At 38.7% G+C, this 26,130-nt stretch overlaps 1 protein-coding gene and 1 pseudogene across 1 annotated transcript in view; both read left to right on the top strand.

Moving 5' to 3' along the window:
- The window catches only part of LOC126469882 (E3 ubiquitin-protein ligase HERC2), an 846,528-nt gene that overhangs the window by 640,831 nt on the left and 179,567 nt on the right, over window positions 1-26,130 (top strand). Inside the window, exons 67-69 of the mRNA XM_050097213.1 lie at window positions 10,220-10,335; window positions 10,792-11,003; window positions 19,999-20,093. Of these exons, the coding sequence (XP_049953170.1) occupies window positions 10,220-10,335; window positions 10,792-11,003; window positions 19,999-20,093 (423 nt within the window). The remainder of the gene's footprint in view (window positions 1-10,219; window positions 10,336-10,791; window positions 11,004-19,998; window positions 20,094-26,130) is intronic.
- Window positions 26,007-26,123, top strand: LOC126471706 (5S ribosomal RNA; annotated as a pseudogene).

The raw sequence follows: 26,130 nt of genomic DNA, 5'->3' as shown, positions 1-26,130 counted from the left end.
AATTTGGAAAATGACGAGGAAGCAACTGCTTTTGCACTCTCAGTTTGAAAGATAATGCACAAATGGTGACAGGCAAAGGTTAGTAGAGGTTCGTGTGTCTGTGAAAAGATCTGTGTGCGATGCTTACGGCAACTACCACTGTCATACATTAGCAAAAGATCTGCCCAAGAACCCGAGAAAATTCTGGTTCTGTGTAAAATTGCTAAGTGGATTTAAGCCTTCCATCCGGTCAATCATTGACCAGTCTGGTGTGGCAGTTGAAGATAGCAAACCAAAGACTGAAGTTTTAAATTTCATGTTTAAGAAACTGTTCATGCAGGAGAATCATAGAAATGTACCATCATTTAACAACCAAACAGGCTACTTTATGGACAACATAAGTACCCCTGCTGTAGAGAAATAACTGCGAGCATTGAAAGCAAACAAGTTGCAAGGTCTGGATGGAATCCCAGTTAAGTTTTACAAAGAGTGCTCTATGGCACTGGTTTGCATTTATCATGAATATCTTACCCAGCACAAAGTCCTGAGCAGTTGGAAAAAGTGCAGGTGTCACCTGTATATGAAGAGGGTAAAAGTTGGAAACTGCAAAATTATAGATCAATATCACTAACATCTGTGTGCTGCAGAATCCTTGAACATAGTCTCAGTTTGAATATAATAATTTTTTTGAGACTGAGAAGCTTATGTCCACGAATCAGCATGGTTTTGGAAAACATTGCTCATACAAAAGTCAGTTTACCCTTTTCTCACGTAATAAACTGTGAGCTATGGATATAGGGCAAGAGGCAGATTCCATATATGTAGTTTTTCAGAAAGCTTTTGACGTGGTGCCCCACTGCTGACTGTTGATGTAGGTACAAGCATAGGAAATAGGTTCCCAGACATGTGAGTGGCTTGAAGACTTCTTAAGTAATAGAACCTAGTATGTTGTTCTTGACAGTGCGTGTTCATCAGAGACAGTTGTATTGGTAGGAGTACCCCAGGGAAATGTGACAGGACCACTATTACTTTCTGTATAGATAAATGACCTGCCATACAGGGTGGGTGGCAATCTGCAGTTGTTTGCTGATGTTGCTGTGCTATATGGGAAGCTGTCAAAGCTGAGTGACTGTAGGAGGATACAAGATGACAGACGAAATCTATGGATGGTGTGATGAATGCTAGTTAGCTCTGTTGAAACATATAAATTAATGCAGATGAGAAGGAAAACCAAACCCATAATGTTCTGATACGGCATTAGTAGTTTCCTGCTTGCACAGTCACATTGTTTAAATATCTGGGTGTAATGATGCAAAGCGATATGGAATGGAACAAGCATGTAAGGATTGTAGTAGGGAAGGCAAATGGTTGACTTCAATACCAAGTTGGATTCAAGGAAGACATTGAGGCAGTACAGTGGTTGGCGGCTTGATTTGTTACCAGTTGGTTAGAAAAATACACAAGTGTTGTGGAGGTGCTTTGGGAATTCAAATAGGAATTGCTGGAGGAAAGGTGATGTTCTTTTTGAGGAACACTATTGAGAAAATTTAAAGAACCGGCATTTGGAGCGACTGCAGATCGATTCGACTGCTGCCAACATACATTTTTTGTAAGAACCATGAAGAGAAGATAAGAGAAATTTTTCCCTTGCTCTATTTATGAGTGGAACTGGAAAGGAAATGACTCGTAGTGGTACAGGGTACCCTCTGCCACATATCATATGGTCAGAGTATGTATGTAGATGTAGAAGATACAATTTTTTAGAAAGTTGACTATTTATGAACATAAATAGAATATGCCATATAGCATGTAGCACATTGAAATTAGTCTGATTTCAAACCTCAGGGGATGGGTCATCTCAGGACTTACCTCCCATGCCCTGACAATACTCTGTTGCACATCTGTTTTTGAATTCCATCCTCCAGTAGTGTCACATTGTTGATGGAATTGTTGATAGTTGATACTTGCTGTGGTGGTAGTGTAAGATGTTTGTGAAGTGTCAGTGACCTCCCCTACATTACAGGGGAAGGCTGGTTCTTTGTGTTGGTGTCTTGCCCTGGTAGTTGTTTGAGAGTTTTCCCTCGGGTAGTTGTTTAGAAGTAATTTGTGGTCAGTAAATTCAGTTTAAATGCATAAAATAGTCATGCATAATGAGTTCAAATGAGAGGTGTGTTCTGTGTGATGGTGTACTGGGTCATGGGAGAAAAGTGTCATCGCTTAGGCCCAAAGTGGGCTTGAAGAATGTTCGCGAAGCAAATAAGATGAGGAAGGAGTGGATAGCTGCCCATCAGAAGGGCAAAATTGTAGTTAAGGTTTGTGAACCAAGCAGAAAAATATACACTAATGAAAAATTAATTTCTGCAGCAGCTATGAGGGTTGCAACTGGTTGCAGCCAAAAGGAACTCAATCTGTTCAACTGGATTTTGATTTCAGAACCAGCTATTTTTTGTGATTCGGCTATTATGCCAGAATTTCTGGCTCAACAGAACAAGCTCCAGCCAATCGATGGAACCTAGTGTATTGTGTGTGTAAGCTGGACCTTCAAGGGACTGTTCTGAACCTTGCTATGAGACAAAACCGTGGATTGGGACACTCAATAATATGTTGGAATGGGCCAGTTCCTGACTTGGTTGCAGCAGATGGCCAGTACCACATCCAATCCATGAAGATCCTACACAATATCCAAAGCAATTAGGGGTAAAAAAAGAACAGTGAGATCCATATGCCACTGAAACTGATGGTGTTATGCAGCAAATGTTCAACTATTTCACTGAAAATGAAGAGGGCTGTCAATTTTCCATTCAGCAGTTAAAAGACCAGATCCACAGTGACTACCGTACTGATGTCAAGACTGTGAAAGCTAAACTGTTGAGGAAGTGTGCAAGTGATACAATGATTGATTCATCAATCAAGAACTCAGCTGTTATTTGTTTCAAAAACACTAGGTACAAAGTTCTTACAGATAGTTGGTATCAGTCAAAAAGGTCAGCTCCAAAGAAAGAGTGCCAACATGTGATGGAAACAGCAGCAGAAATACTTGTTGAAGATATTCGATCCCAAGATTACAGAACAAAGGAATATCCCCTTGCAGACCAATTTCTTACAGAGAATGAGTTTCTCATGCCTGACACTGTCCAAAATTTTGGTAATTGATTAGTGAAGAAGAAGAAGGAGGAGGAGGAAATGAAGGAGAAAAAGAAGCAAGAAAGCTTGAATAAGTGGAAGTCCAAATGTGTATCACACAACATGGTGGCAGCTGTCAGACTCAACTCTTTCTTGTTGATGTTGCAAGTTGGCTTGTCTGTGTTTCTCTACAAGAAGTATGGCTCTCAGAAACTAGTTGATTTACTGTCTGCTTTAGGATACAGTGCCTCCTACACAGAACTGGTATTTTTGAGGCATCAGCAGTGATGGCAAAGGGATTGGAATTTGATCCATCCATGTCATTTGAACTTTCTTTCAACAATGCTGACTAGAACACCCAAATCTTGATATAAATAACAGCTTCCATGGAATAGGGGTGATCCAGTGTACCACATGACATTGTGGTGAGTCATATTTTACATTGTTGCTTTCATAATTTCCTGTTGTGAAATCTTATTACCTCATTACGCTGTACACTGGTTTCAACTCTATTTATTTACCTGTTACCTGATATGAACTAAAATTAGTCATCTGTTGCCTTACTTAGCTGTAACATACCCATGTACTGTATATTCTCATTTTGTAGATGAATCATGTATAACAGCAGTGGTGCACAAAGTAAAAAGAGAATGAAACTTCCTTGAAATTTCTTTTAAGTTGTTACACTATTATTATTATTATTATTATATTCATGTACTTGATACCAACACTGCATCATTGTTATAAGCAGAAAACCCAAAAAGTCCCACTTTTCATGGGTTTTCCATTTTGATTCATATCTGTGCCAAAATATTGATGGGACTTTTGAAATTTCCGGTTCAGAACACTCAAAAACATAAAAAAAGTTTGTCAAAAAAACTTCAGCACCCTCAAAAACATGAAAAAGTTTGTTAAAAAACTTCAGCACCCTCGAAGATCAAGAAGATGAACTACACAGATGGGAGTTACCATTGCAACACATCCTTAGTTCCCATAATCCAGCAGCCCTCTATCTTTGCCAACCCACTACTCATACTTTTTCTATCCACAGTCTCCACTTCATCTGTCCTGTCACCCCCTCCCTTTGAATAGTACCTCCTGTTAGAGTTTCTTCCCAATCCAGCTGTGTACATAGTGTGGAAAAAATGACCGCTTAAATGATTCTGTGTTCACTACAATTAGTCTAATTTCGTCTTTGTGGTCCCTATGGAAGTAATACATAGGGGCCTGGTGAATATGTTCAGTTAATACTGGTTCTTGAAACTTTGTAAGTAGGTTAGTTAAAATTGGCACCTTTCTTTAAATGTCAACCAATTCAGGTTTCTCAGGATTTCAGTGGCTGCCTCCCATTTACATATAAATGTTGCAGCAAATTCATGTAGAACGTAAATATTTTAGAATTAAAGGAGACAACTCACTAAAATGCAGAAGCTTTGAGTTGTCAATGGGCTCACACAAAAAAAAGAAAACTTGGTAGCTTTTGGAGTTATCCATTGATGAACTAAAGTAAAATACAGTCTCTCTCTCTCTCTCTCTCTCTCTCTCTCTCTCTCTCTCTCTCTCTCCCTCCCTCCCCCCCCCCCCTCTCTCCCCCCTCTCTCCCCCCTCTCTCTCCCTCCCTCCCTCCCTCCCTCTCCCCCCTCCCCCCTCCCCCAGCTCCCCTCCACACACGCCTATGTCTCTACACTGTGCCAGCTTGACTTACAGTGCCAATCCTGTTTTGTGGTAGGTAGACTAGCTGGGGTGGGGGCAGTATCAGGCAGGGTGGTTAGAGAGAGAGTGAGGTGGGTGGCAGGGAGAGGGACTGGGGGTGGGTGGCTAGCAGCTTGGAGAGAGGCGACCAGTTTGCTGGCTAGGATTGCAGGAGGGGGGTATATGGGCTGGCACCATTGTAGTGGCTGCTGGGTGAAGGCACACACTGAATGTGACACGGGGACATGAATTTGGAGGAGGTGACAGGAGAGAGGAAGAGAAAACTACTATGTGGAGGGTGTGGGGACAGTGGGTTACCTGACATTGAGGCCAGGACATTATGGGAGCAGAGGATGTTTGTAAGGATAGCTCCCATCTGTGCAGTTCAGAGAAGCTGATGGTGGAGAAAAGGATCAGATGGCTTGTGTTGTGAAGCAGTTACTGGAATTGAGCATGTTGTGCTCAGATATGTGTTGTACCACCAGGTGATCAACTTTGTTCTTTACAAAAATTTCATGGTGGCCATTCATCCTGGTGAACAGCTAGTTGGTATGACTACCAACTTAAAAGGCTATGCAGGGCTTGCACCACAGTTGGCATATAACATGGCTGCTTTCACAGGTGGCCTGGCCTCTAATGGGTTAGGATAAGCCTGTGACAGGACGGAAGTGGGAGTTTCTGTGTGGGTGGATTGGGCAGATCTTGTTCCTTGCTCTGTCATGGGGATATGATTCCTGTGGCAAGGAGTTGGGAGTGAGAGTGGCATAGAGATGGACTAGGATGTTGTGTAGGTTATGTGGGTTACAGAACACCACTTTAAGAGGAGTGGGAAAGATCTTGGTTGGATGTCCTCATTAGAGGGCAGGTTGAGATAGAATCAAAGCTCTTACAAAGGATACGATTAAGTTGTTCCAGCATAGGGTGGTGATGGCTGACGAAGAGGCCACTTGTTTGTAGCTGATCCTTGAAGGTAGTGGGAGGATTGGGGTTGTGTGAGGATATGTCATGGGATATCTGTTTGTGGATTAGGTTTGGGAGGGGAGGGGGGGGTAGTGCCGGTCTGTGAAAGCCTTTGTGAGACACTAAGTATACAGGGCTAAGGAGTCCTTTTTGCCTCAGATATCGAGGCTATAGAGGGTGGCATTTTGTGGTTTGGAACAGATGGCAGCTGTCAAAATATAGGTACTGGTGGTGGTTAGTGGGTTTATGTGGATGGGTGTAAAATGTACCATCAGCGAGGTGGAGATCAGACTTGAAAAAAGTGCAAGGAATGTGAACAGGGTGGCTTGGCCCTGAGTCCAGATCTGAAGATGTCATCAGTGAACCTGGACCAGACTAGGGGATGGGAGTTTTGGGTAGCTAGGAAGATTTCCTCTAGATGGCTTATAAACAAGTTGGCACAGAAGGGTGCTATTCAGGAGCCCATGGCTGTGCTGCAGATTTGTTTGTAAACTTTCCCATCAAATAGAAAGTAGTTTCGTGTGGCATATAGTTGGTAAGGTATATAAGCAATGAGGTGGTGGTTTGGAGCCTAAAGGACATTGGGACATTTAGTGTTTGATAGTGACAAGGCCGTGGGCCTGAGGGATGTTAGTGTGTAGGGAGGTGCCATCAACAGTGATGAGTGGGGTTCTACAACGTATGGATGTCAGTGAGACTGGACAGTAGTTTTATGGGTTACTTCTGCTTTCCATTTTGTAGCTGGGCTTCACTTGTTCTTTCTTCAAATCTTCTTGTTCAAAGTATCTAAGTATGTTACATTTTACTTGGGAGCTACCTCAGCTGCAAATTCTCATATGTGTTAAGAGATTCCATCAAGCTCTCAACTTTTGATTAATGTTTTCAATTTTATACATTTCTTAATGCCGCTGACACTTAATACATGTATATCACTCGTCTTTGTAGCAGTACGGGAAGTAAACTGGAGCAGTGCTTCTGCATCTTCCTCAGTAAAAGAACATTTAAATACTGGGTTCAGTGTTTCTACTTTTGTTTTGGTACTCTCACTTTCATTCCCTGCACTATCCGTAAGTATCTTGACACTAAGTCTGCTGCCACTGGCAGCCTTTATATATGACAAGTATGTATTTGGATTTTGTGAGAGAGGATTCAATAAGACCCTACTGCAGTAGTCATTGAAGGCTTCTTGCTTTGCCCTCTTCATAACAAAATTCATTTCATTCAGCATCTCTGTGTCTATAGCCCTATCCTTTGTTTACAGCTTCTAAGCAGTATTCATTGTTTCTTTGTAAATTCTTTCGAATTCCTCTTAAAGATATGATATGACTACCTCTTTATCTAGTTTACTGAACTTTTAAGTCTTCCTGCTTGTTTTAGCTGTCCATTGTGCTTTGCTACACATCACAGTCACTGATACTACTTCCAATATGACATCTTCAGAGAGGTCAGATCTACTTGTTGCTTATGTATGTAAATAATTTAGGAGTAAAGGCTCAACTCAATGAATGGTAGAAATGTCAAGTCATTGATAAGCACACAAGTAAAAATGAAAACTTGCTAGCTTTTGAGTGAATACTAAATATATGCGCACATATGCATATGTGCAGTTGAATTGTGCCAGATGAACATGTGATACCAGGATTGCTTAGGTGTAATATATTTCTGTCGAGAGTGGTTTTCTGAACTCTCTTGTTTAGGTGGTTTTCAGGGAAGGTGTTTAGTAATGTTTAACAGGATGCATTATCACACCAACCATTTACAAAACTGTAACTATCCCAGTCAATTTTTGGATGATTAAAGTGCTGTACAGTGATGACAGTATCACTGGGGAACTTACATACAAGCAAACTGAGTTTTGCTGTAAAGTTTTTAGGGTTTAGCCAGCTTTCTGCACCTACTGTCATCAGTGGTAATTGTAAATCTTGGGGTTAGCCTTTCACTAACTGTACTTCCTCCTCTACTTTAAGATGAGCAATCCTTACCACCAAAGTCGTGATATTACAACTGTGACAGTGCTGGCTACTTGTCCTACTGCAGGTTTTACTGCTGAAACTAGTTGTTTGAATATACTGGGACATGTGGTGCAGCTTTAGACAGGAAACAGTTAAGAGAATTTTTAATGTAATTTAGCTACATTCTTTAACACAAATGAAAGTATAGTCAGTCTTTCCATTATGGGAGCCACCTATCCACAATGTCAAATTATTATTGGAAATAGCCCTGTTAAAAACAGAAAAAATATTGGTGCTGTGAAGTATTGGAAGAGAGAGAGAAGTTCACCCAGGACTGAAACAACTGAATTGTGTGGTTCACTAGGGCTTCAACTACCTCTTGTTGTATTGTAAAATGTAAATTATCCTACTTACTATCTTTCTGACTGTTGTACTGCCACCATACTATTATACAGCCAATGCCGGAGGTATCTGTGAGCTACACTGGTGTGGGTTGATGCCCATGATGCTCTCTGCCAGAGACCAGGGTATAAAGGTGGCTACATGGGATGCTAAAGTCGGTATGCTCTATATGAAATTAATCATTAAATTGTTGTTGTTTGCTATTGGAACTCTGTGTCTGTCTTATGATGACTTTTACTTATTAGACTGGTTCTCCGTACTGTGCTCTGGTCACTATCTGGTGCAGTTTGCCTGTAAGGCCAGTGCTTATGTTTACAGTGTTTGCAGCTCTACTGCTCACACTTATGAATTTGAATTTTCAAATGTGCATTCCAGTGTGCTATTAAACCAGCTACTAACAAACTCACACACCCAATCTGTATAATATCCTTCTCTGTGTCTATATCACTCAAACTCCCAGCCCTCTGCCCCTATGTGTCACATATATGTGGAAGACTCAATTGCAAGACCTACCTCATACATCCACCCACCACATGCTTTTCCAACGCTGTTAATGAAATTCCTGTCTCACCAGAGGTAGAGCTACATGTGAAAGCTGCCACCTAATCTGACAACTTTGATGTGTCCACTGCACAGTTTCCTCTATGTCTGTTACCACAAAGCCAGTCACTGTGGTTCTAGGCACTTCAGTCGGGAACCGTGCTGCTGCTATGGTCGCAGGTAGCGTGTGTGATGCCCTTAGGTTAGTTAGATTTAAGTAGTTCTAAGTCTAGGGGACTGATGACCTCAGCTGTTAAGTCCCATATTGCTTAGAGCCTTTGTTACCACAAACCATCCATCCCCCATCGCCGCAGTCATCACAAGTCCCTATGACAGGATACCTTATCTCTTTCGCTCACTCCTGATCGTCTACCTTCATCCCCATATGATTTTCTTAGAATTACTCGTGGTGTCACTGTACCCAGCCCACCATCTCCTGCATAGGTGGCAGTTTTATCACCTGCGCATTCATACATGCACATAATGCCAGAGATCAGTAATTCCAACAATAGACTTAGGCTATATGGAATGTGGTGAAACAAGAGACAAGACATCAGGGACTGAATGGAAAAGCTAGGAATGATGAGAAGCACTGCAGTTTGTTGAAAAAGGAAGTGTCATAAAATTCAGTCATATGAATGTATCACCAACTTCTCATTGTGGAATTAAGAAAATTATATATTCTCTCAAAAACAAAAGCTCACCTATTTTGATAGTCTTTTCAACAGAACACTAAAGATTTTTTCCCATATAATAAGCTCATTCTTATCTGAAATATGTAACATATCATGAACTCAAGGCATTTTTCCAGAAAGATTGAAATATTCCATTGTCAAACACCTAGTTAAGAAAGGTGATAGAGATATCAATAACGGCTGACATCATTTTCCAAAATTTTTGAGAAGGTGGTTTATTCTAGATTTTTATCTCACCTGAGCAACAATAATATCCTCAGCAAATCATAGTTTTGGTTTCAGAAGTGTTGCACTACTGAGAGTGCCGTTTACATGTTCACTCACCAGACTTTACAAGTATTAAATAATAAAATAGTGCTGGTTGATATTTTCTGTGAGCTATTTAAGGTATTTGACTATGTGAATCACAGTATTCCCCTAGATAAATTGAATATTTATGGAGTTGATGGTATAGCCAACCAGTGGATAATGTCATATCTAACCAAAAGAATGCAGAAAGTTGTGCTTTGTAATTCAGCCAATATAGTTGCTGTTAACGTTTCTGTTTTATAAGTATTGTTTAGCTGCATAAGTGTGACAGTATCACTTTAACACAACACTGGGTGATACTACAAGTCTTTTCCAGTCATCACTGATTATAATAATCTATTTTCTTCTGCAGGTATAGTCCTAATTTTATTTTTGAGTAAGAGAAGGATTTTTTGTTTTGTTTTCAGATTTGTAAAAATAAACATGTGGATCATAATTTTAAATATTATTTTACATAATACAGTGTGTATTTAATTTTGTAATGATATGTTGCTTGAGGATGTTATTTTGATTGTACTATAGTGCAGAATATTATATTTAATTCACTATTTTTTTCTTTGCTTCAAGGTGAGGAAAAAAATCACAGAAATACTTCCAGATGGTGATTCACAGGTTTGGGAACATGAGAATCATGAAATTTTCAAGCAAGAACATGATGAGCAATTGCTACTGTGGTTGCACAGGTATGTAAATTTGTGACCTTTCACTTCCAATGCCTGTTTGTCAGTGTTTTCCCACTTTCCCTTTTCAGCTGTCCATATTCCAAGGTTCTGGTTGTGAACTAAAATTATATAATAGATAAATTCTGTGGTGAGAATGAAATTTCACTGTTGACCTTTCTCAATGTTTGTAATTTTATTTATCTTTTGATGTATTTATATTACTTTTATCCTTGCACATCCCTTAACTATATCCTCTCCATTCAACTCCACCACACTTCAGACTGCTAGCTACCCAGCAATCATAGTGAAAAGTACACATGTTCTTCTAATGCAGATGATCCAGAAGCTTACTGAAACAAATTATATATGTTGTATCTTCTTGTAATTTTTCCATTTTTCCTACTTTTGTTGTGATTGATATTACTATTACTTCATGTGATGAAGGTTATTTAATGCTTTTATTGTGTTGTGCAACAGGAGACCTGAAGACTGGACACTCTCATGCAGTGGTAGTGGGACAATTTATGGCTGGGGACATAATCATCGAGGACAGCTTGGGGGCGTTGAAGGAGCAAAGGTGAAATTACCTACACCATGTGAGGCCTTATCAGCACTTCGACCAGTTCAGCTTCTTGGTGGAGAACAGACACTTTTTGCTGTCACTGCAGATGGGAAAGTACATGCCACAGGTACTCCCATCTACCACAATCACAATAACAAAGAGCTCATATTGGGTTGTTGACAATACTGTCCTCAAACATTCTGTCAGTAGGGTTGGAAGCAATGTGTCACATGACCATATGTAAAAACAAAATAAAGTTAAACAAATAGAAAACATTCCTTGCAGAATGTGCTTTGTCTCTAAAGGCTTCATAATTGACAGGGCATTAAACAAAAATCTTCCATCTTTCAAACCTTAAGCTGCACTTATTTGCCTGTAAAATGCTAGTATTTAGCCAAACATTCAAGTGAATCATGGTGTTCACATTTGTTGTAAAAATTCAGCAATGTACTCTTTTTAGAACAACATGTTATGTTCATTTTCAATACTGAGAAACATGAATGTGTCAAAGATACAACTGTAACTTTGATTGCAACTGTAAATTTTGTAGTTGCTTAACACACGTATAAAAGATTGGTCACTCAGTTGTAACAACTGTGTGACTGTTAGATAATTCTAATATTTTAGTTTACAATTTGGGACCTAATGATATGATTTAAATCTGTGCTTGGCTTAATCAGTTGATATGCATTTGATAAAAACTAATGCAGTGCACAGTATCTTGTACTAACCAATTTGTGAAAACTGAATCCTATTTTCTCTGCAGCTAGCAACTATGATACCTGTAAATATAAAAGCAAGTCAACACATTTCTAACTGAGATCCTATAATATCAATGATGGTTAAAAAATAAAGATCTGTAATGCTAATGCAATGCAAGAAACAATTAGGCTCAGTCAAAATGTAGAAGAAAACTTTGTGAAAACATGTCTGATAATAGTTTTGTAATTACAATGAAATCTAGACCATTAGCTGCTTACAAGCGTTGTAAAATATCAACGGCGACAGCTGAAATTGTGTGCCCTGACCGGGACTCAAACCTGGGATCTCCTGCTTACATGTCAGACACACTATCCGACTGAGCCACCGAGGACACTGTGCGACTGCAGGGACTTATCTCTGGCATGCTCCCCATGAGACGCACACTTCCAACTTACTGTCCACACACAACATTTGTAGTATCCCTGCCCACTGTACTCGTTACTAATGGCAGTCAATCTGCTGATTCCCGTAAGAGTTTGAGCAGTGTGAGTGGATCCGCACTGAAGAAGATCAGTTGCCGGTAAGCCTTATCTATATGAAAATGGTATCTGTTCGTTCGAACATGTCCAAAACAACAGATACCATTGGTGATCTTGCAAGTATGAAGAATGAAATTTCATTGAAATCTAGACCATTAGCTGCTTACAATCATTGATAAATATCAACGGGGACAGCTGAAAATGTATGCTCCAGCCGGGACTCGAACCCAGGATTACATGGCAGGTGCTCTATCCGACTGGGCCACTGAGAACACAGAGGATAGTGTGACTCCAGGGACTTATCTCTGGCATGCTCCCTGTGAGACCCACACTTCCAACTTCCTGTCCATACACTACATTTGTAGTGGCCATGCCCACTATACTCATTACTCATGGCAGTCAATCTACTGATTCCCATAAGTGTTTGAACAATGTGAGTGCATCCACACTGAAGAAGATTATTGGCCAGTAAGCCTTATCTATATGAAGATGATGTCTGTTCTTTCTGACATGTCCGGAAGAACAGATACCGTCTTCATATAGATAGACAAGGCTTTTCAACTGTCCCCGTTGATATTTATCAACGTCTGTAAGCAGCTAATGGTCTAGATTTCATTCTAATTTCATTCTTCGTAGCTGCAGGATCACATCTTCATATAGTTTTGCAAGTTCAGCATGTGTTCCATGGTTTTAGTATCTAAATCCTTTTACTGAAGACAATGTATAGCCTGATGAGTAGGGTCCTCAAAAATTCGCATTTGTGATAGATGCAAATTTAGATGCAAATCCTGTCTTAGAAAGTGAGAACATGAAATTACCTTATAAATGCTATTTCATAGAAAATTGTATCTACATGAACTATTTTATACAGATAGGGCTTCATTTTCTGCGTATAAATATCATAAATGTAACAAATAGTCAGTTACTAATATTGTGTGTATCAATGAAAAACTCATTGTGGAAAGATAATGTGCTGAAGAATGTCTTTACAAAATAAAAAGTGCACTAACACAACATGTATCAGTGCACGTGATGCTCAGTGCCATGCCATTTGTGAACGGCTGAATAGTCTGCGTAAGATACACTCTGCATAATGCAATGGGCTCAGCTGTTGGACGTAGCATTCAAGAACAAAGAAACATGTTATTTGTCTGCTACCTAAAGTTCAAAAGTTGGTATAGCGCAGACACTTTTCACATCAGAGTTTTAGGTGGTGGGTTTTTTGAACTGTGGTTGCATCAAACACCAGTAGAGCCTGGACCTGAACTGCCATACTCATGACCCTGCCGACCTCAACAAGCAGTAGCGTGGTAGCCATTACTGAATTCTTTGTGTTGTGCATTGTTTGTTGTTTTGAAATCCTAAGGAAATGCAATCCGAAAAAAAAGGATGTAGGTTACAGTATGCTTGTTCGCCCACGGCTTGAATACTGCTCAGCAGTGTGGGATCCGTACCAGATAGGGTTGATAGAAGAGATAGAGAAGATCCAACAGAGAGCAGCGCGCTTCATTACAGGATCATTCAGTAATCGTGAAAGCATTACAGAGATGATAGGTAAACTCCAGTGGAAGACTCTGCAGGAGAGACGCTCAGTAGCTCGGTACAGGCTTTTGTTAAAGTTTCGAGAACATACCTTCACCGAAGAGTCAAGCAGTATATTGCTCCCTCCTACGTATATCTCACGAAGAGACCATGAGGATAAAATCAGATAGATTAGAGCCCACACAGAAGCGTACTGACAATCCTTCTTTCCACGAACAATACAAGACTGGAATAGAAGGGAGAACCGCCACACACCGGCAGGTGGCTTGCGGAGTATGGGTGTAGATGTAGATCTAGATGTAGAAATGAGTGAAAAAACAAATCATTGTGTGTCATTGAGTTCTAAAATGAGCCTCATAGCACTAGAAGGGAATGGTGATCGCTGTGACTATGTGTCAACTATACTCTCACAGAAAAACAGAATACTGGTGTATGTTGGCTACTCTGCATGAGGGAAGTGGGGCTTGTTTCCCAATATCACTCTTCATCCTGCAGTGGTCATAACACTAATTTGTTCATGCTCACAGCTGACTGCCAGTTTATAGGGTATGCACTACAGTGACCAGAAAACAAAACCTGTCTATGCATTTCGACCACACTGAAAGTCTTCCCCTTACATGTGAATAGATTATTTTCACTTCTATTATTACAGTATGTATCCTGCTGGTTCAGCCTGTAGCATCGTTAAATAGAAGATGAATGGAAATGAATCCCCACCTAAGGGTCAAATCGATGTCCTGCAGACTTTGTAAATATCAAATTGGTTGGAAAAAGAAAAATAATGTCAAGAAACACCTTCTATCAGGGAGGCACTCTGTTCACTGGCGAGAAAACTGTGCTGCTTCTCAAGAGAGGCAATCATTTGTTGAAAGCTTGAATAGAGCCAAAAGATGAAAACAAGCAAAGACCATTTTGGGGGAGAAAAATCTGTTGAAGTTTTTCCAAAAGCAAACGAAGTCAAAAAGCTCCTCAATCACCACTTTTTTCAACAATCAATTTCAAAGCACTAAGGCTTTGTTCTGAGACCTGTAGTGTGACAACCTTTTAAATTTGTACATCTAATTAAAGAAAATGAAAATTGAAAAACTAGTTGCAAATTTTGCCAAAAATAGGTGCTACATTTCAAGTCCCTACTGATGAGTCATCTTTGAAATTATTTTTAACAACAGAATACATTTTTACTTAAAGAATGCATTATACTAACAACTGTTAATTCAGAAAGCACCAGGAAAGCAGATCTGTTCTGATTTGGCAGCAATTTCAGTATATTCTAACTATGATTATTATCAGGGGCTGAACTGCTGCCCCAGTGACTGTACTTGTCATTCAGGATCAGATACATCCAGCGGTATGGGCGATAGACTGTCACAGAGCTATGGTGTTCCACGTTTTAAAGTGAAAGTCAGGTGACACTAAGAAAAAGAGTTCTTTAGTTATGGATTGAAGAAATAACATTAATCTTCCACGTTGTACTTAGTGATTGAATTCTTGTAGCCGAAGACTATTGTACCACTATGGTCTTGCTGCAGCATTATAGATCCTATGTGGTTGCAAATAATAAACCGTTTATATCATTTTTTTACTATTTTGTTGGTTTGTGTAAATCATTGTCATGATGAGTGCAAGCTACAAAAAAGCATGAGATAATCTGAAAATTATGTGCGGATGGGGGAGGAGAGACTGAATGAGAATTTCCTTAAATTATCTCTACTCTCCGCATCTTCACCCATTTTGAGCTTGTGCTATGTCACTAACTGATCTAATCATAAGCAAGACTTAAAACCTAATCTTCCTTTCTCTTCACCATGTGATTTGTGACACTTTGTTACTCTTACCTATTTATGGACCTCTTGATAAGTCCTTTTCACCCGTCCGAAATCCTGAGCCCAATAAACTTATGTTTATGTAAGTTTGATTGTGTAAACCCACATGAATATGCAACAAAAACCGCATATTTGCCCATACTTTCCTTCATCTTTTCTTCCTTTGTCCAGTGAGCTACCTTTCTTTAGGATGTCCTCTCAGAGACCCTCATATTAGCCTATATCTAGATTAAATCCACTCTAAAATCCACTCTCTCTTCTTCAGCACTCGCACCAAGAACTCTATTCCATACAGTCATAGTGTTTGAAGATGTCCCATCATCACTCACATCAGTAGATGTTTGATGCCAACAAACCACCCTCTCATGTTGATAATATTTATGTATCTGATGATGCTTGAAGATCAACACTAATCAAAAACAATAGTTTTAAGATGTCTTTTTTTTACATTAACTCTTTTCTGTATACATAACCAGCAACACACCCTGTGCTTACATGGAAAGGCATCATCTGTGGTTGTCAGGGATAAGTTAAACAGTCTGTTGATCAAACATTCAGTTCAGTGCTAGAGCTACTACTTCAGCTACCCTCAGGTAAACTGTGTAATAAGAGGTTTATCTCACATACATTCTCTGCTTACATTATGCCTTCATTAAGTGCCATAAGCAAACTGTTGTAAAGATTTTTCAGGGAACCCCAAGAATCTATCCTCATGTGTGATAACTACTGGAGGGTACCAAAATGAAAAGCAAGATCTGAAATCCCTCTTACATAGATCCATTTATTCAGAAGGATCCTGCTGTATGACTACCATGCAAGGGCAACCAGCTTCTATATCTACATCTATATGGTTACTCTGCAATTCACACTTAAGTGCCTGCCAGAGGGTTCATCGAACCATTTTCATACTACTTCTCTACCATTCCACTCTCGAATGGGGCCTGGGAAAAAGGAACACCGAAATCACCGTTCGAGCTCTGGTTTCTCTTATTTTATGATGCTGATGATGATTTCTCTCTACATAGGTGGGTGTCAACAAAATATTTATGCATTTGGAAGAGAAAGTTGGTGATTGAAATTTCGTAAATAGATCTCGCCGCAAAGAAAACCGCCTTTGTTTCAGCGACTGCCACCCCAACTCGCGTCTCATATCAGTGACACTCTCACAATTATTGTGCGATAACACAAAATGAGCTGCCTTTCTTTGCACTTTTTCGATGTCCTCCATCAATCTTACCTGGTAAGGATCCCATACTGCGCAGCAATATTCCAGCAGAGGATGGACAAGTCTAATGTAGGCTGTCTCTTTAGTGGGTTTGTCACATCTCCTAAGTGTTCTGCCAACAAAGTGCAGTCTTTGTTTCACCTTCCCCACAGTATTATATATTTGGTCCTTCCAATTTAAGTTGCTCGTGATTGTAATTCCTAGGTATTTAGTCAAATTGACAGCCCTTAGATTTGTGCGATTTATCGTATACCCAAAATTTATCAGATTTCTTTTACTACCCATGTGGATGACCTCGTACTTTTCTTTGTTTAGTGCTAATTGCCACTTTTCACACCATACAGAAATTCTCTCTAGATGATTTTGTAATTGGAATTGATCATATGATGATTTTACTTGATGGTAAATTACAGCATAATCTGCAAACAATCTAAGGGGGCTACTCAGATTATCACCTAGATCATTTATATAAATCAGGAACAACAGAGGGCCTATGACACTACCTTGCGGAACGCCAGATATCACTTCTGTTCTACTCGATGATTTACCGTCTATAACTACAAGCTGTGACCTCTCTGAGAGGAAATCATGAATCCAGTCACACAAGTGAGACGATGCTCCATATGCATGCAATTTGATTAATAGTCGCTTGTGAGGAACAGTATCAAAAGCCTTCTGGAAATCTAGGAAAATGGAATTGATCTGAGATTCCTTGTCGACAGCGCTCATTACTTCATGGGAATAAAGAGCTAGCTGTGTTGCACAAGAACAATATTATCTGAATCCGAGTTGGTTATGTATCAATAAGTCATTTTCTTCAAGTTGATTCATAATGTTCGAGTACAGTATATGCTCCAAAATCCTACTGCAAATTGAGATCAGTGATATGGGTATGTAATTCAATGGGTTACTCCTATTTCCTTTCTTGAATATTGGTGTGACCTGTGCTACTTTGCAGTCTTAAAGAACAGATCTTTCACCAAGTGAGTGGTTGTATATGATTGCTAAGAAATGCGCTATTGTGTCTGCATACTCTGAGAGGAACCTGATTGGTATACCATCTGGATGAGAAGACTTGCCTTTCTTAAGTGATTTGAGCTGTTTTGCAACATCTAAGATATCTACTTGTATGTCACTCATGCTAACAGCTGTTCTGGTTTTGAATTCTGGAATATTTACTTCATCTTCTTTCATGAAGGAATTACAGAAAACTGTATTTAGTAACTCCGCTTTAGTGGCACCATCATCAGTAACATTTCCATCACTATCGCACAGTGACAGTATTGACTGTTTTTTGCCACTGGTGTACTTTACATATGACCAGAATCTCTTTGGGTTTTCTACCATATTTTGAGACAATATTTCATTGCAGAAACTATTAAAAGTATCTCGCATTGATGTCTGCATTAAATTTTGAGCTTCTGTGGAACTTAGCCTGTCTTGGGGATTTTGCATTCTTCTGAATTTGGCATGCTTTTTTCATTGCTTCTGCAACAGTGTTCTGGCATGTTTTGTGTACTATGGTGGATCAGTCCCGTCTCTTATTAACTTATGTGGTATGAATCTATCTAATTGGTCTACACTTACATAACTAGTTTGGAAGGAATGGAGACTCTTTCTTAGGAAGACATCAAGCGAATTTTTATCTGCTGTTTTAAATAGATATATTTTGCGTGGTTTTGGTTGATATGGTTTTTTCCTTGCTACAATGACCTTGTGTTCACTAATCCCTGTATCCATCATGACGCTCTCTATTAAATCAGGATTATTTGTGGCTAAGAGATCAAGTGTGTTTTTGCAACCATTTACAATTCATGTGGGCTCATGAACTAGTTGTTCAAATTAATTCTCAGAGAAAGCATTTAGCAGAATTTCGGAAGATGTTTTCTGTCTACCACTGGCTTTGAACATATATTTTTGCCAACAGATTGAGGGTAGATTGAAGTGTCCAGCAATTATAACTGCATGAGTGGGATATTTATTTGTAATGAGATTCAAGTTATCTTTGAAGCGTTCAGCTATTATATCACCTGAGTTGGGGGGTCGATAGAAGCAGCCAATTATTATTTTGGTATGGCTGTTGAGTATAACCTCTACCCATAGTAATTCGCAGGAACTATCTATTTCAACTTCACTACAAGATAAACTACTACCAACTAACACAAACACACCACCACCTACTTTATTTAATCTATCCTTTCTGAACATGGTTTGTGCCTCTGTAAAAATTTCGGCAGAATTTATCCCCCGGCTTTAGCCGGCTTTGTGTTCCTATAATGATTTCAGTGCTTTCTATCAGCACTTCAAGCTCTGGTACTTTTCCAACACAGCTACTACAATTTACAACTACAATACCGACTGTTGCTTGGTCGATTCTCGTCATTTCTTTGCCCTTTACCCTTTGAGACTGGAGCCCTTTTTGATATTTCCCAAGACTATCTAACCTAAAAAACCACCCAGTCCACACCACACAGCCCCTGCTACATGTCTAGCTGCCTCCTGTGTGTAGTGGACACCTGATCTATTTAGCAGAACCCGAAACCCCACCACCCTATGGTGCAAGTCAAAGAATCTGCAGCCTACACAGTCACAGAACCATCTGAGCCTTTGATTCAGACCCTCCACTTGGCTCTGTACCAAAGGTCTGTAATTGGTCCTGTCGATGGTGCTGCAGATGGTGAGCTCTGCCTTCATCTCGCTAGCATGACTGGCAGTCTTCACCAACTCAGATAGTCGCCGGAAAACAGAGAGAATCTCTTCCAATCCATAGCGACTCACATCATTAGTGCCAACATGAGCCACCATCTGGAGTTGGCTGCACCCTGTACCCTTCATGGTATCCGGAAGGACCCTTTCCACATCTTGGATGACTCCCCCCGGTATGCACACGGAGTGCACATTGGCTTTCTTCCCATCCTTAGCTGCCCTATCCCTGAGGGGCTCTATCACCTGCCTAACATTGGAGCTCCCAATGACAAGTAATGTCGCCCTCTGCACTTGTCCGGACCTCTCAGGAAGCTTGCTACTTTTATTCTGGTGGAGATTCATAATTAATTTAATCATTTGTTATACATTTGTTGTTAAATCAGTTATTTCCTATGCTATAGTAATATGCCACAAAATATATATACCTAACATAGTGTTTTTCAGATTTAATTTTTGTTATCAAGTGGCATTCTCTTGTTTTGAAAGCTGCCCATTATTGATATGTCCTAAATTTTAAATTTTGCATTATCTAGAAAAAAAAAAAAAAAAAAAACCTTACGCTTTCTTTGTCTTCTTCATCTGTAGGCTATGGTGCTGGTGGCAGATTGGGAATTGGTGGGACAGATTCCGTAACAACTCCTACACTTCTTGAATCTATCCAACATGTTTTTATAAAAAAGGTATGAGTATAGTGTACTATGTGAATGTGTTTATTTTATAGATATTTCACAGATTTTGGTTAAGCTTTGCAATTTTTGATGTTATTTTAGCATCAGTTATGCAGGATTAGAATTATTAGCATTCTGGAACTCAAGGTTGCTTTTTTTTTCCATTTTGACTCATTATTAGAACAATGTGTTTATAGCAAATGTGTTTTTATTTATGACTCTATGATCATTGCAAGCAATATCTTATTAGCAACAGTATGGTCTTCCACTACATTGACAAGGGAAAAAAATCAAAATTGTTTTATGTGAATATTTCGGATATCTTGTGTTTGGGATTATACCACAAAATATTACTATGAAAAGACTCTTCGTACCTTTCAAGCTAGGTATGAGGTCTAGTTGATTCATGCTGTTACAAAATCTACAAGACAATTAATTAATTGTCACTGGTATTGTTTATCTTTTATCAGCATTCAAAAAATAGATAACACTCTTGAATCCCTGTTCACATTGCCTTGGATGTGTAGGTTTTGGCACTTTCAACAGAGGGAAGACTTTAATGCCAGGCTTTAAAGGAAGCACATTTTACCCATTGATGCTTCTCTACAAATGAGCTACAGCATTCATTTAATTAATGCTCTCCATGGGGAAAGGACAAAAGGTGGAGTGAATTATGTGTGAACAACAAATATCATTCCAGATACCCTGTATACTGTTGCATATTTCATTTTGTGTTACAATTTGTACTGTTTATTTAGCACCCCAAGTGAATCAAATATTCACAGTGGTCTTATTTCAAGGAGCCTAGCAATTTCACTTTGTAGCAGCCTTATATCCAGACTGCGTACTATTGTGTTCCAAGTACACCTGTACTTATTTCAGAGTTTCCTAAAAATTTCTTTTTGAACAAGTATTGCATTCACATTGTGTAATATTGTGTACTCAAGTATATATTCTGATGATGATATGCACTTCAACACTGTGGCACGATCATTCTCCACTATTGTTCTTCCTCTATTGGATTGTTGGAGTTGCATTTTCAATAACACATTTTTCCATGTCTCTTTGTCTCCTACCACCTTACAATTCTTGAGTTGTTTCAGAGCAGTTTCCAGTTCATTTTTATCAAGAAGTTCCAGTTCTGACTCACTTCATAACAAATTTTTGTGATTCATAATTCACACTTTGGCTTGACAGTGATAGACTGTGAATGTTGGTATCTTTCAGTAACAACTTCTCAGCCATTGCAAATGTTGTGGATGATAAGCTTTTCTTTAGACTGACTAGAATGACTCTCATGTTTACATTAATTTTGATGGTCTCCTCAATCAGTCTTGTGTTTTGCATTCACTGAGCTTTTCTGGTTGCCTTCTTTATTTTTTTGTTGAGGTCTCTGTATTTGGGTGCATCTCTGTCAGTGTTTCATCTTTCTTCTATAAGCTGTTCTGTTTCAAGGTTGATTCAAAGATTTCTGTTTTTGGGGTGCACTAACTTTCTTTAATGCTGTTTGAATAATGCTGGTAATTTCTGTCAAGAGTTCATTCAGTTTCTTTCCTCTTAACTTTTCTGTAGGTAACTTCTTGTCTGTGCATTGGCTGAACTCCATTTCTCTTTCAGCTCTTTTATTTTCGGTCAGATCTTCCTTTTCCATCATATGTTTTTTCTTGAGTTGGGTGTTATTATAGATGCTGGTTATTAGTAGTCTGTAGGCACTACGTGTGTAGAAGCAATTTATGACTGATACAGCTGAGCACATTCAGCTGTTCAGTGTAAGAATGTAGTCTATTTAATTCTTAAGGGTGCTGTCAGGGCTGTCAATGTCCACTTGCTTTACTGATTTTCTTGCTATTAAAATCACCATGTATTAAGGAAAATGTGCTAGTTTAAGAACTTTCTTCTGTTGGCAGATTGTTATAGAACTATTCTAGTTCTTCATCAGTCGAGGTGAAATCAATTGCTAGACACGAATGGTTTGATGCCTAGTCTTAGCATTTAACTTAAGGATCATGTAGATCACTCTTTTTGAGACAGACATGGTCTTGGTGATAAAGTGTTCCCTGCTATTGTGAATTAGCAGAGGTATGCCACCAATTTGCAGATTTACATCCTAATTATTCTGAAACAGGAGGTGCCCAGACTTGAGGACAGTAGTCACATTGCCTTTGAGCCTCAACTCATTGATTTCAAAATGTCCCTTTTGATATCCTGCAATCCATGTTTCAAACAGCCAAGATACTTCTAAAGTTTCATGGTGGGAATGTTATATACTGCAGTGTAAAAGTTTTGCTGAAGTTGTTCATTTTCTCTTTGTGTTTATTTTGTTGTTTAATTTGATTAGTCAGTTTTTGTTACATTTTCATAGCATTTGGATGTGACACAAGACAGCAAGAAAACATAGACCATTTTGAAGTCCAAAGTGAGTAGTATTGTACTAATTTGTTCCAATATAGGTACACTCTTGTTAAAACAGACTTTTGTTGTATAGTTATCAAGGTAAGTTGTATGTAATTTGTATTAGTACAGTGCATATTTTAATAGCTCTGTCCATCAGTTTATTGAACACAACAATTAACATCAGAGAGAAATTAATCATAAACAATATATTATTTCACATTCTATAAAACAGTTTGACAATGGTCAGGTAGTTTATGGATTCCACACATGTAGAAATCTACTGGTTCCAAGTAAATTACATTTTCATCCAGAAATAAATTTGCTTGAACGTTGTTTGATAAGGAGCGTGAAAGGTAAACATTTGAGGGGATAAGATCAGAATAATAAGTGCATGAGGGATGACTTCCCAAACAAACTCGTGCATAGTTTTGTTTTTGAAATCAGTAGAGTGAGTTATCATGTTGTAAGAACACGTTATGCAGTTTCTGTCGGTCATTTTTCTTACCCTATGGCCATGGACACACTCCTGGCGAGAAGTTTGTAGTGCACAACACCCTCTTTGAGCTGCCAGATGCAAAATACAGTATAACTCCACTTTTACCTTCCCAGAATTAATGTTTTCCTGCCATATACATTTTATTTATTTATTTATTTATTTACTCTCATCATATTTCCTATGTTCACAATGTTAATTCTCACCCAATTTTGTGTTATCAGTTTACGCTTCATAAAAAAATATTTGTGGGAAAAAAACTAATGTAATTGACATGACATGACATTGGCCACCATGTATGTTTACAAATTTTATGTGGTTAAGTTTCTTGACACCAGGGTGCTCTACTCAGCATATCTGAACTGGGAAATGGGTAAAAGTCAGAATGATTTGTGCCGTATCTCGTGCTGCTTGAAATATGCTCACTATTTTTATACACTTGAATTTAGCATATTTCGTGACAATACTCACTTTTCCGTGGATGTTTATAAGATGATATTTGACTTTTTTGTGTTGGCTTCAGTCGTCTAGTGAAAGTATGATTCCATAATGCTGTTTCGTCGGCTGCGGAAATGTCCTGGTTCAATGTGTTTGCCTCATTTTTGGTGCTTCAAATACCATTTTTCTAAATGTGCTTCCTTCTTGATGTTTATATAAAAAAGTAGTAGAATAACTCATTTTTGCTGTAAATTATTATAACGGGGACCTGTACGTTGTTCCACCGTCACACACCGAGTGTTCACTGCCGACTGACTACGGTCAAAGACGGCTCCAGCGTCAAAGACATTTCACACAACACATAAGCTTCCACTCGTAACCATTCTCTTTGATATTCTTCGTCACATCTACTAATATTAATCAATATGGTTTCACTCTCGAACATATTAGTAAATTAGCATAAAATAAGGCAAATTACAATTCACGAAAAATATTCTGACAAAAATATAAGAAAACATTTACAACCTCCCTCATTAGATTTGGTATCGACAAATCTGGTAGAAAATAACACATTTCCCAGATCCATTACATGCTGCCAAGCTCTACTTGGCATGATGGATGATAGGAGTAACTAGGTTTGTTCTAATACAGGTATAATGACCATCACAACCATTTCCAAACTGTCTTCTGTACATGCACAGCTTTGTAATTGTTGTGATCATTGTAACACATTTGTCAAACTATATGTAGTGTGTTTCATGTTTTGGCCACTTGTAGCAATAGTTAGCCACTTTGCTCACTTTGCATTGCTCAAAGCATCATTTTTTTTTTATTTAAGCACAGCACTAGTTACGTACTTTTTCATGCTTAGCAAGACGTGTTTCAAGAATTTATTCTCATTGTCAAGTGCAATATATACTGAGTATTTTTTTGTGATGTTTCACAAACATTGTGAGTGATAGTTTCATGTGTGTGGTTTTCTACATAATTGCCACATGTGTAAACACCACACAAAATGCTTATGTAATTATTTGCACTTGGCAACAAGAATAAGTTCTCAAAATGCATTGTGCTAAGCATGAAAAAATACATAAGTGGTGCAGTGTTTCATTATTTAAATAAAGAATGTGAGCTGCAGGCTTTCCAAAAACATCAATTATGATGTATGAAATTAAGTGTAACGTTTCTGCTTCCCAGACAGTTACCAGTTCCAGTTACATCATCGGTTTTTATTAGACAATAAACCTTTATTAGATAATAACAAGTCCCTGACACACATTTTGATGACTGTTATGTACATATATCATACACAAACTGTAAAACAGCAATGGGGATTCTATACGAAACTTTTATTGCTTAAAACATTATTTTCCATATTTTACATTTACGACATTTTACACCATTTTTAAAGTCCCATGGAAAGGGACACTGCCCTTTGTTCAAGTATGTCTTTTGTTAGGGCTCAGCCATTATTTTCATCTTAAGAGGTTAACATCATAACTTTACACCGGTAACAATATTGCTTTGGTATGTTCAATGAGCAAACTGATGATTATCAAGCAAATATGCAGTATATACAAAATCCATTATGTAATGGCAAGATAAATACTAGAACTTAAAACAAAAGAAGTGACAGTTGTTAAATACACTCGCAGCTCCACACTCAGGGTGTATACGACCTGGGACAACCGGGAGATCCGGGAAAAACCCGGGAATTTTTTCATCAGGGAGAAAACCAGGAAAAACCCGGGAATTGTTTAGAATTCCAGGAATTTTTCTTTGTTTTAGTTTTCAGTTAAATTTTTGTGATTTTGGCTGGTAAGAATCAATATTCTAACAAAGGACATTACTGCATCCCGCTACTGCAGAATAATGGGGCAGCAACAAAACATGAACGAGAGAAAAAAAAACGAAAATAAGAAAGGTACAAAGGAAATGAGCCATATACAACAAAACAGTGCTCATACAAGCGTCTACCAACAGCAAAGTCTTAGGAAGACTATGCAATCCTTTATAACAACAAATTGCCTCCGATAAGCGTGACGTGATAACTGTTTAAATTAGATTCGTTTGAGCAGTTGCAGGCGGGATCTTGCGCATTCGCAGTTGAGTCGCATATAAGTAGTACCTTCTTCTCCCACTTCTGGTTACAGAAGTGTGGCTGGGCGCCACTTCTTAATATTGCCCCAATTCGAAAATATAGTAAATCTGGGGCTGATGCACAGAGCAGTCTGAGTTGTGGTGGGGACGTGGGTCGTCACGACGTGACCTGTGTTCACGTTGAGTGATTTTGTTGTTTCCTCTTCGTTTATTGCTCTCACGCTAAACAATAACAAAACGGATTTTTGTGGCAGTGAGCTATCAAATTAATTAAAATAGTTCACATAATTACGGAGGCTAAAATATGTTTTTAGTTTCAGATTTTATTTCCACCTTTCTGACAGTCAATCGTTAATCGCCTTACAGAACAATGAAGCTATTTTTGCCGGTTTTTATTAATATTTTCTGCTGAGAGAGTCAATTTATTTGAAACAAAGTGTTTGATTTCACACTTGAACCAAACATAAGATAATATAGTACTGGTACTTCAAGAAAATTTGGGCAACGGCCTTGCCACAGTGGATACACCGGTTCCCGTGCGATCACCGAAGTTAAGCGCTGTTGGGCATGGCCGGCACTTGGATGGGTGACCATCCGGCCGCCATGTGCTGTTGCCATTTTTCG

The sequence above is a fragment of the Schistocerca serialis genome, chromosome 3 (assembly GCF_023864345.2).
Source record: "Schistocerca serialis cubense isolate TAMUIC-IGC-003099 chromosome 3, iqSchSeri2.2, whole genome shotgun sequence".
Classification (NCBI taxonomy): domain Eukaryota; kingdom Metazoa; phylum Arthropoda; class Insecta; order Orthoptera; family Acrididae; genus Schistocerca; species Schistocerca serialis.
This window is presented reverse-complemented; position numbering and strand designations above follow the sequence as displayed.